Raw genomic sequence first — 12,755 nt, forward strand, 5'->3', positions numbered from 1 at the left:
CCTTATCATAGGGCCAACACAGACAGACAACATTCACACTCACATTCACACACGAGGGCTTGCCAATCAACCTATCCCCAGGTGCATGTTTGTATTATTCTAACTGATCTTTTATGTAACGCGGTTAGTTAATGAAGCATACTTTTAAGTTAAAGTTAAAGTACCAATGATTGTCACACACACACTAGGTGTGGCGAAATTATTCTCTGCATTTGACCCATCACCCTTGATCACCCCCTGGGAGGTGAGGGGAGCAGTGGGCAGCAGCGGTGGCTGCGCCCGGGAAGTTTTGTAGTTATTTCCCCATATTTCTGCACAATAACTCAGATATGGTAACTCTCGTGAGCAGTAGAGAATATGGAGTGATTTTTGGTCCAATATATATTGATATACATTACTCATTATAGATGTGTTTCTTGCCACCTTATGTTGTATATTTGTATATAAGAATTCTAGTTAATTTTATCATCATTCATTATACCTTGAAATTTGATTTAATTTAGTCTTTCAATATCTACTTCGTCTATTTGTATTTGTGTATGACTTTCTCTTCTACTGTTACTGAATAACATTATTTTAGTTTAACTGAGGTATTTGTCAAACCATCTTTTTAATTTGTTAATTTCTTATAGTATTATTTGTATTAGCTTCTGTGTGTTTCCCCCTGAACAAAACACAGTTGTATCGTCTGTTGTTTCAAAAACATATTTGGCGGGATTTGGGCCTTTTTATTTATTTTTCTGTTTTTCGTGTAATTTCTATTGTCTTTAGAGTGTGTCGTGGGCCAATAAAAAACAAGATGCGGGCCACAAATGGTCGTTCCCGGCCACACTTTGAACACCACTGGAATAATGTATTGAATGTAGGTGTATCTCAATTGGAAAAAAAAAGTTGAAATCGGGGGAAAAAAAAAAAAAAAGGTATTTACTTTCATAATTCAGTTTCAAAAAGTGAAACATTTGTGTTCTATAGATTTACTACACACTTTGAAATATTTCAATAATGCATTTTTTAAATAACTTTAATGCTGACAAAAAGCACTAAATTCAGAGTATGGTAAAATGTGAAAAATTATCGAAAGGTAAAAAAAAAAAAATAAGCAAAGGATTTTTCATGATAGTTCTTATTAGTTTATTGTACTTTATTTTATTTCCTGTCCAGCACTCTTATTTTTGTTTCCACTTCCTGTTTTTCTCCAGTTGCCACCACTTCTCCTCTGGTATGCTGGCTGCCTCACCTATCCCTGATTGGCTACCAGGGACAGGTGTGTCCTCTTAAGCCTCTTAAGCCAGTTTTGGCAGTAGCACCTTAAGCAAAGCTTTCCCATTGCTTTCTGTGTCTGATTACTTTTTGTGCACTTCTCTGCTGCACCATTTTTGTTCCGCTTTCCCTTATGAAAGGGATTTGTATTCTTGCACTTCGCCTTCTGTCTCTGCATCCTGAGGTCCAGACCGTCACACAAACGTAATAAAGTAAACTGCAAATAATTCCAGAGCCTTTAATTTATCTTTTCGTATGATTTGAATTCCTGTAATTCAATAACTATTGCACCATATTCTCCACCTGTATAGTTTGACACCTGTATTGGCGCACCTGCAAGGGTGACTTGCATATTGTCATCTTGTTCTGCTTTCTTCACCTTTTTACCCACATTTTGTCTGTATTTGTTGTTGCTGTTTTTTGTGTGGAATGTTGTCTGTCTATCTGTGTTGGCCCTGCGATGAGGTGGCGACTTGTCCAGGGTGTACCCCGCCTTCCGCCCGATTGTAGCTGAGATAGGCTCCAGCGGCCCCAAAGGGAATAAGCGGTAGAAAATGGATGGATGGAAAATAAAAAACTAGCTGCAGGCCTTAAATGACCCCCACTTTGGGCACCATTGTTGTAAACAATGCGACACCATCGCAACATGATACAGTATGTTGAATTCAATAAAGAAATAATAAACTAGAAACATATTTTTCATAATTTCTCCAACCCCAAATGGCATTAGCCACAAGCAAAAAACTAACAAACAATGGGGGCAACGTTTTACAACGTGCCTGCGGAATAGATCTATATTGACACATTTACATAATCAAAGAAAAAAATCCTTCTTATTGAGCTATTTTACCTTGAATGCAATCATAGTGTCATCTTATTACAGTAATTTAGAGTAAGGACATGGATTCATCGCTAATATATGCTGTGATCATATTGTGCAGTGTGCTGCCAAATCATTGCTCATATTTATGTACGTGTATGGCTCTTGTTGTTCTAGTTCCGTGTCTGGTGGTTTTGTTGTCATGCGTCATATCAAATGGACTTCCTCACACACCTGATAACTTCCTCAAAGCATCCATCATCACTCTCGTGAGACACCGGGGGCCATTTACAGCCCGCAGCTAATTTTTTAACGGCCCGCTGCACATTCTAAAAAGTTTTAATGAACACAAAAAAAGTTGAATATAAGACAAAATAGGTGTAAAATAACATGGTAAAATGTTGACTTTTTTTTCAAATAACCTCCTGCTGCTCATAACCAATTACCTTATTTGTAACTAGTATTTTAATGTCCATTTAACTGTACAGGAGGAAGGGGATTCATATGGCTCCATTGGTCGCGGTTTACCTGACACAAGAAACGTGACAAATGGGGTTCGGGGGTCTGCACTATTCGCTTTAGCCGCCAGATGGCAGTAGAGTGTTGACTATCTCAAAATGTGTTTTGTGGCATTTCCAACTTTGACGACAGCGTCAGTTGCTATGTACAGTGGTGCTTTCTGTTATTTTCAGCAGACTGCATTGCAAAATGGTTAAACCCTCATCTTACTCTCACGCGAGATCCACTCAGGAATGGGGCCATATGACTGTAGTTTGTGCACACCTCTCTTTGCGGCCGGCTTTGGGGCGGCTTCTTTAGTAGGCTTTCAAAACACTGTTGTAGCGATGCTGGCATTTAATAGGGTTTGATGTGTTGAAGCGTGATTTTTTTTTTACCGTCCTGGCAGAACGTTTGGTGTAAATAGCACGCAAAATGTTTTCCTCTGAAACTGTGATAGTTTGTTTACAATTCAACTCGTCAACAAAGCAGGTTTTTTTTTTTCGTTGATTTTTTAGTGTAACATGATTTATTATTGAACTTACAAGAATGTAAGAATGTATCATTCCTTATTTCAGCCTGATAATATGATATTCATCATGCACCCCTGCTAATAACCTACAACTGACAGGCAGGCTGACTTTGAAAAAAATATATCACAAGGGATTTTTTCCGTTTGCTGTCCTTAATGGAAACTGTTTGGAGGCCCCTGAATTACACACTGCATTTATTTAAAGTGGTGCTATTCTTCTGAAACAAATCAATCTTCTCTGGAACACAGTTTACACAACCTAATTATAACCTTTTATTCAGAGAAGAGAGAAGCTTTCAAAAGTGCGCTGCACTTTGACATAAGACTGCATTACTGGGGATTCCCCCTCTTTGAGCTGCAGGATCCATTATGTAATGGACAGACATGTGGTTGAATCCTTGAGAGCCACAAGATGAGCAAACACCAAAGACTTGGCGCTCTGCATTTTCCCACTTGGCCTCCCCGGGTGCCCTTTTCCTGTTGACTCTCCCGATGGAAGATTCTCCCAACATGTTTCTTTGACAAAGTGACCAAGACTACACTATGCCGTGACTCAGCAAAACTAGTTTGAACTGACTCACAGGCAGTTTCAATAAATAAAAATGAGGATGTGATTTTGGCTCCCAACTTGCACAATAGGACGTGTGTGACAACCTGACATAGGAGTTTTTTGTCAGCTCGGCTTGGAAATGTTGCAAAGTGTCTGTGGTTGGAAGTCATACGGGAAAAAGTCATCTGAAAATGACTTGGCAATTTTAGAATAATTCATCAGCAAGTCCTATTGTTAATATTTGAAATGATAAATAGAATCACGATGTGATATGTGAGTATTTATTTCATATTATTAATTCATAAATGATGAATTGGGGCCCCAAGCAAAACGTTATTTTGATCCATCCACATTTTTTTGTCTTTTTTTATATGTGTATATATATATATATATATATATATATATATATATATATATATATATATATATTGTAGATACCGCTGTGTTTTGGTTTCTAAGTCTTTACAATAATATTACTGTGACGTGTGACGGTATCAAACAAAAACTTGGTGAATGTAGTTTTTTCCTGGCGCTTTAGCGTTCGTCGGGTCTGAAAATAACCTTCATCTCCCAAAGTGGAGGCGTGAAACGCCGTAAGTAGGAAGCGAAGCGTGTTCGTACGCGTAGTAGACAAGAGGAATTGTTTTTTGGGACATTGCCTGAAAATGGCTTCAAAATCCATCCATAACTGTTTGAGTTATGTTGCAAACAAACTCACAAACAAACCCTGGTGAAAACATAACGTCTTTGGCGAGGTAAGAAAGTCTGTGTTCTATAATAAAAAACTTTTTTTTTTAAGACTACATTTTTTATAAAGACGCTTTTAACCTATCTCTGCGCTTACTCGCTGCACATATACATCATACGTCAGGAGCTAAGAGGAGCTTTTGTAACCTTTTAATGTGTTTTGAAAAATGTTTTATTATCATTTTTATACCAAATAATATGTATTTGGAGAATCAGTCTGAAACGAGAATTGAGCGTTCTTGTAAGATAACAAATTTAACATGATTAAAAACATGAATTTGCTTATCTATAATCGCTGACTGGGATTCGTTTCCTGTTGGACTGATTGGAAGACCCACTACCACTGCGCGCCACGTGGCACAATGGGAATGTCAGAGGAAATTTGCCATTATAGAAGAGGCTAGGATTATGTTTGCTGTAAAATTCTACAAAAAGTACTCTGTTATTCATTAAATAATAATTATAATAATATTAATAATAATACATTTAATTTTGTAAAGCACTTTACATTTGTCAATCTCAAAGTGCTACGGAGTTTAAAAGGATACAAGAGTAGTTAAAAACACATAAATCATCTAAAAAAATAAAAATTAAAAATTAGAGATGTCTGCTGATATTATCGGCCGATAAATACGTTAAAATGTACTATCGGAAATTATCGGTATCTGCTTTTTTTATTTTTTATTTTTTATTTTTTATTAAATCAACATAAAAACACAAGATACACTTACAATTAGTGCACCAACCCAAAAAACCTCCCTCCCCCATTTACACTCATTCACACTCATTCACACAAAAGGGTTGTTTCTTTCTGTTATTAATATTCTGGTTCCTACATTATATATCAATATATATCAATACAGTCTGCAAGGGATACAGTCTGTAAGCACACATGATTGTGCGTGCTGCTGGTCCACTAATAGTACTAACCTTTAACAGTTAATGTTACTAATTTTCAGTTATTACTAGTTTCTATGTAACTGTTTGTATATTGTTTTACTTTCTTTTTTATTCAAGAAAATGTTTTTAATTTATTTATCTTATTTTATTTTATTAATTTTTTTCAAAAGTACCTTATCTTCACCAGATCTGGTTGTCCAAATTAGGCATAGTAATGTGTTAATCCCACGACTGTATATATCGGTTGATATCGGTATCGGTAATTAAAGAGTTGGACAATATCGGATATCAGCAAAAAGCCATTATCGGACATCCCTATTAAAAATGACCTTTTACATTCGCTTATTCACACAAAACGAGAATGCCCACGGATCGTGGGGCTATATCCACAACGCTTGTCTGCATATCACATAAATAAATATTATAATCTTAACATTTTTTACATAGAAGTTTTCCACATACTGAAAAATCTAAAGTTTTAATGCATTTTTTAGGGCTGTAAAAGTAACGCGTTAACTTATGCTATTCATGACAAAACACTATTGCATTGTGCTGTATAGATAAATACATTTTGACCATAGTGATGTAAAAACGCAGATTGATTGCAATTAAATTTTGACTGCACATGCCCCCTTAAATGAGCACGATATACTGTATGTAGATAGTTGAAATTGATTGAAACGAATAAACGACAGCCTGGTCCACAGAGCAATAAACTACGGTAATCTTCTAATTTCTTGCTTGAACAGCCTGCATCCTCATTGCTTGGTGTCCTTGCAGGTACGCCAGTGAGCGACACGGTATGCAAGCCATGTCCTGTTGGCCATTTCTCCAGCCGCCGCTCGTCAACAGAACTGTGTCGGCCCCACAGAAACTGCACAGATGTGGGCTTGAAGACGCTGCGATGGGGCACGTCCGCTTCAAACAGCATCTGTGGAAGCCAGGACCAAATTATGGCCATCGATTGTGCACATCATCACACATTGTGTCACACAGGTGAGGCCAACTGGTCTAACTCACTAGCATTAGCTTATAGCTAGAGTGACAGAACTTTGTTTTCCCGACCATGAAAAGGAAGAAAGTGAGTGTTAAGGACAGTGCTGAGAATAGGAAGTGGGTGATAAATACTATCATCCAAAAAAAGAATAATCAACAACATGAGAGAGCGACCATTCTGAATTAGAATGAGTATAACGCAGCCAAGAATGTTAAAATAATATTTAAACGGTGGACATTTATCCATGTACATATGGAAACGCTGCTGATGGTGTGTGGAAGTAGATACCGTAGTTCACTCGCTCATGTAAATCAAATGCTCCACATTATTATTACATTACTTCATAAAACTACTGTTGTTGTTTGTAGTACATTCTAGTGCAGGGGTCAGGAACCTTTTTGGCTGAGAGAGCCATGAAAGCCAAATAATTTAAAATGTATTTCCGTGAAAGCCATATAATATTTTTTAACACTGCATAGAACTAAATGCGTGCATTTTTAAGTGAGACCAACATTTTTAGAGTAAGTCTCTTATTCTTTTTACAAACATTGTTATTCTGAAGCTAACCAATAATAAATAAAATACTTCTTACCATTAATGCGACTTCTTGAACAAGTGCGGTAGAAACAGATTCAAATGCATGGCAATGTTTTGTATTTTGAATGTTATTTTTAACACTGATTACCAGCGGAGTTATTCATTACTTATCGTGTTAAGCAATGTCATCTAAGATTTATCTGAGAGCCAGATGCAGTCATCAAAAGAGCCACATCTGGCTCGAGAGCCATAGGTTCCCTACCCCTGTTCTAGTGTATTGTTTCTCGACAATATATCTTGTCTAAAAGTTATTTTTTCTTTTCAAAAGGCATGTTACATGTTAAAGTTGTGCTGTTCTGGAGGGGCAAGCACCAGTTAAATTGAATTCAATTCATTTTAATGGGAGACGATGAATTGTGTTTTGATTGTACAAATTAAGCTTGTAAATTGAAGTATTACAATATTATGTCAGGAAGGAAATACTAAGCATATAATTGGTTAAATGTCATCATCTATGCTGCTTCCATGCTCTCGTATAATATCCAGGGATTGCTATTTGCAGCAACTGTACCAGTTAGTTTTCTTCTTCAAGATACGAATGCAGACAACTGCAAAAAAACAAACAAACACCATATTGTACACAACAATCTGAACAAGACGTGGAAAAACAAAAACAATGGAAGAGAATGAGGGTCTTCTGTATTTACGTCTTCTTCTTTACTTGTTCATGGTCATTTTTAGGCAGAGGGCAGAAATAAAACAGACTGTTGCAGCAAATTGGAAACTATAAGTTAGAATACTAATATTACAGTGTGGTATTTAGGGCAAAGGCACTTAGCACACTTGCCTGTGGTTGGTTTTTGCACATTAAAAGGGGCCTTGCAAGGGATGGAGAGACAGGCTTATGTCAAAATATACATGTATGTCAAAAAGAACTTGTTACCCCAGGTGATTAATCACAAAATAAATTGTATTAATTATGTTTATATGCAGATTAATAATGCAATTCATTTGACCGCAAATGCTCTTTTATCTTTTAGCTTTACCTGAATGGCGTCGCGGGTTCTTATAATGTCAAAATTTCACTTCAAAATACAACCGGACTGGACTTTAGATAAACTTGTTAGCAAGTTTCGATAAAATACATTTTGTGCATTCAAGAAAAACATTTAAAAAAAATGTTCCTTCATGACATTCTAACAGTAAATTTGCAGATATTGGGGCCTTTTTTTAATTGTGAGTTTTTTATCTGTTTACTATGTATAAGCTGTGATTATTCACGATTAATACAAATTGCGATTCATCTGATTTAAAGAAAAATAATCTGTTTGACAGCACACACACATAACGGAGCATGTGCGGTGAAAATGCAATGTATGATTAATATTTGTGTTTAATCAAATAAGTGTATATATATATATATATATATATATATATATATATATATATATATATATATATATATATATATATATATATATATAAATAATGAGTATGATATGCTGTACAATTAGGAAGACTATGATTTACGATGTATGCATAAGAATATGTCGATAGAGACAGGAGGGGGGTTTTTTTGGGTTGTTTGTAGTTCTCTGTTTCTTTTTACTCTTTACTTATTTTCTATTATATGGCATTCACTGTAATTAATGTTTATTTCTTTTTTTTTAAAGAAGCAATCATAAAGGTCGAGATATTGCCTAATTTTGTGAAACCATTGCAATACAGTGTCAAAAAAATTAAAATTAGACCACTACCCTCCATTTCAGAGAAGAGGATCCTTTGCCCTTTCTCAAAGAACACCGTCTTTATCCCTCATGATGATTGCAACAGTATATCAGGTTAAAAAACACAAGCATGTGATCAATATTGTTAAATAACATTCAACATCGAACTTCACTTCACTTCACTTTCCTTTTTTTGGCGCGCTGCCAACAGAATCACATAAGAAGGGGTAGAAAGTTAATTAAACAGAACAAAGAGGACTTCCTGTATAGCAACGTGTTACAATGTATTCTCGCAACTCATACTCTTTGTCTATGTGTACTGTGTACAAATAAATGTCACAACATGCAGTGACTGTTATCGCATCATTTCATTGGACTCTCAGCATCCCTCAGTATTCTCATGCAGTTACTGAGAAAACCGCAGTCATCCTGAAACTATACCAAAATCGAAAGCAGAAGATTTAGCCAGTGTTTGTTACTCAAGCCCAAACTATCTTCATGCTTAAAATTCTTGACTTTCCAGTCTCCAAAATATGATAGCGTCACACAATTTACTTTTTGCAATGTTTTTACAATTTACCACATTTACTTGTGATGCACACCACCGGCAGAACACCATGTTTTGTTGAAAGAAATTCCAACGCAGATTGACTAATGAGTTCTGCTGTCTTCTTGTAGATGTGCTCTTGTGTGAGGAGGCAGTTTTCCAGTCACTAGCCTCCCTGCAGTTGTCCTCCGTGCCCCTGGAACGTCTGTTGGAGAGTCTTCCAGGCCGCAGGGTGGATCGCAAGAGCGTGGAGAGGCTGAAGAAGGCTTGTTCGCCGCAGCAACACGTCCTCCAGCTGCTGCGACTATGGAGGCAGCAGAACAAGGACCAGGATAAGCAGTATGGCATTATAAAAGGTATCAACGCTTTATTATTACTCACTTTTTCTTTGTTAACCACATTAAAAACAATGTATAGATTTGTCCAGATTTGCTACACAGTTCCAGATAGTGCTGTCAAGTGGGTGTAATTATTGATATAAATGAATAGGTAATGTGGAAGTCCAGTCCATTCTTCTGGGCTCAGCCAGGTCAACAACACAATTTGTATTGGCAACCATTTTTGATTGTTATATTTTTTTACCGGGCAGCACGGTGGAAGAGGGGTTAGTGCTTCTGCCTCACAATACGAAGGTCCTGAGCAGTCCTGGGTTCAATCCCGGGCTCGGGATCTTTCTGTGTGGAGTTTGCATGTTCTCCCCGTGACTGCGTGGGTTCCCTCCGGGTACTCCGGCTTCCTCTCACCTCTAAAAACATGCACCTGCGGATAGGTTGATTGGCAACACTAAATTGGCCCTAGTGTGTGAATGTGAGTGTGAATTTTGTCTGTCTATCTGTGTTGGCCCTGTGATGAGGTGGCGACTTGTCCAGGGTGTACCCCGCCTTCCGCCCGATTGTAGCTGAGATAGGCTCCAGCGCCCCCCGCGGCCCCGAAGGGATCAAGCGGTAGAAAATGGATGGATGGATGGATGGATGGATATTTTTTTACCAACAGATTGATGGATAAAGCTTTGAAATTGTAAGTCATGGCGACAAGCAGATATTCCAGTGCTTGTTTTTTATAACCCAAAAACAAATGCTTGGAAAATCTTGTTGCATGATCAATTAACATTAAAGGGGAACTGCACTTTTTAAATGTGGCCTATTGTTCACAATCCTTATGAGAGACAAAAATAAATAAAGATTTTGTGTTTTTTGCATTATAATTTGTAGGGGTGTAACGGTACACGAAAATTTCCGTTCGGTACGTACCTCGGTTTAGAGGTCACTGTTCAGTTCATTTTCGGTACAGTGAGAAAACAACAAAATATACATTTTTTGGTTATTTATTTACCAAATTTGTAAACAATGACATAACATACATATACACACAGGGTCCATTGCCAGGGTTAATGTGGTCAACATATATAAAATAAAAACTAAATAAGATAAGGCTCAGAATGGTTTCTTAACAAAACCTTTCTACATATAAAGTGCTTTTTTTGATTGATTGATTGAGACTTTTATTAGTAGATTGAACAGTACAGTACATATTCCGTACAATTGACCACTAAATGGTAACACCGGAATAAGTTTTTGAACTTGTTTAAGTCGGGGTCCACGTTAATCAACATTGAACTGCCTCAAGTTGTTGCTCAGATTAAATAAAATGACAGAACTTTTCTTCTACATATAAAAAGTGCAACATTAAACAGTTTCAAGTCAACTCATCATGCTTAATTTATTACAGCATTTGGGAAGCCTGTAGTTGATTTTTATTATGTAAATGTTATATTTTTATCAACATGTGATAGCAGGGACCCTGACATTCAAACCTAGGCTGCTGCATTACTAATAATTAATGTAACTATAGCTGAAAAAATAGTACAATAGCAATAGGAGAGACTATTCATCCCTGAACACCATGGAGTTCATGTAGGCTTAATGATGCAGTTACATTATTATATCAACTATCAGAGACAGAAACTCTTCATTTAACATAATGTCCTTTTTTGCTGCTTCAACACAGCTCAATCAACACAGAAAAAGGTAAAGTGAAATAACAGACAGACAGGGCTTTGCTGTCCGTAACACACACACACACACCGCAAAATGAGCTAACGTTACGCTAAAAGCGAATTAGCCTTCACCTCAAGCCAGGATTGCGAGCGAGCTGAGCTGCAGTCTATATTTCTAGAACGTCAACGGGCTCATAGTGATGTTACTAGTAGTTGACTGGGAGGTGTTTATTATAATTTGGGGAGAGTCCGCTGCATTATGCTTACCTGCTAAACACCTACATGCTCATCACGACGAGCACTGATTCCATGCGCTCTGAATACGCACTGCTGATTGGCTGTTACCACTCTGAATACGCACTGCTGATTGGCTGTTACCGCTTTGTGTGTAACCAATCAGATGGTTGTGTGGGTGGGACAATGCTGGGTGCTGCGGAGTGCAGAGATATAGGCAGTAGAAGCGGAGCCGCTTGTTAAGACTTTAGCTTTGGCGGCTACTTAATATGTTCGTGTGGAAACTCGTTCGGTACACCTCCGAACCGAACCGAAACCCCCGTACCAAAACGGTTCAATACAAATACACGTACCGTTACACCCCTAATAATTTGTAATAATCGGCTCGTTCTAGGTGGCTAGCAGTGCAGTTAATGGAGCAATCAATTCTGTCTCTAAATCACTTTGAAAATGCATCCAAAAAACACCAACAATACTTCCGTAACCTGTATAACAACCAAGCTGTTGCGACATTGTTGTTGTAAGAGCAAACACTGAGGAAGACATTGCCTTGCGACGGCATACTACGGCATTAGCTGTAAGCTACTGTGTCAGCAGCTTTATGGCTTTTGAGTTTGTAACAGACAACACAATATGATACAACACCAATCCATACTGACTGAAAAACATGAACAATCATATTACAGTATCTGTTAAGTATTAGCCCACATTTCATGTGTTTTTTGTACACAGCTAGCTCGACAGCTTATGTAGTTGTAATAACACGCATGACATGCTGCGTGTATCGTGATCAATATTAAAGTGGCTCACTCGATTGACAGTTGTCTGTTTCATTCAGCTTTCCGGGGAAGTTTTTCTGGTTTATTTTGGGTAAGCAATCCATTTCTGTCCGCATAGCTTGGCTCCAAGTTCCATATTTGCAGCGTCAAGTCATGCCGACCTCACTCTCTCTGCTTCTGTCTATTCCAACGTTTCACCCCGTCTTTGTGCTCGCTTAAAGAAGCAGCAGTTCATCCTCCGTATATTCAGCTTCAAAAATATATGGTTGTGAACCCTCATTTGTCCAAAACTAATCGTCTTTGTTGTCTGGTACCAAGTCAGCCATGATTACAACACACTCGCGTTTGTTGCCAGAAGTCGGAAGTGTGTTGCTAATGAAACGGAAATAAATGCGCCGAAGAATTAGTTCCGGCAATGCTTAAAATTACCAAAATACAGTAAATATTGTACATATTACTTATTGTTGTGAGCATTTCTGTTACTTCATTATATATAGACTTGCAGTGTGTATATAAAACTTTGATGGAGGGTTTTGAAGTTGTTTTAGAGGTCTTTGAAGGCTACAACGGTGAGTCCCATTAGCTGCCTCTTCCAAGCATTTTTTTTATTACCTTTCGAATCCTATAAAAA

General features: G+C 37.4%; 1 protein-coding gene across 1 annotated transcript in view; it reads left to right on the plus strand.

Moving 5' to 3' along the window:
• Positions 1-12,755, plus strand: part of LOC133592562 (tumor necrosis factor receptor superfamily member 11B-like) — a 52,467-nt gene that overhangs the window by 37,487 nt on the left and 2,225 nt on the right. Inside the window, exons 4-5 of the mRNA XM_061945190.1 lie at positions 6,088-6,303; positions 9,247-9,471. Of these exons, the coding sequence (XP_061801174.1) occupies positions 6,088-6,303; positions 9,247-9,471 (441 nt within the window). The remainder of the gene's footprint in view (positions 1-6,087; positions 6,304-9,246; positions 9,472-12,755) is intronic.

Source organism: Nerophis lumbriciformis, linkage group LG04 (genome assembly GCF_033978685.3).
Source record: "Nerophis lumbriciformis linkage group LG04, RoL_Nlum_v2.1, whole genome shotgun sequence".
Lineage (NCBI taxonomy): Eukaryota > Metazoa > Chordata > Actinopteri > Syngnathiformes > Syngnathidae > Nerophis > Nerophis lumbriciformis.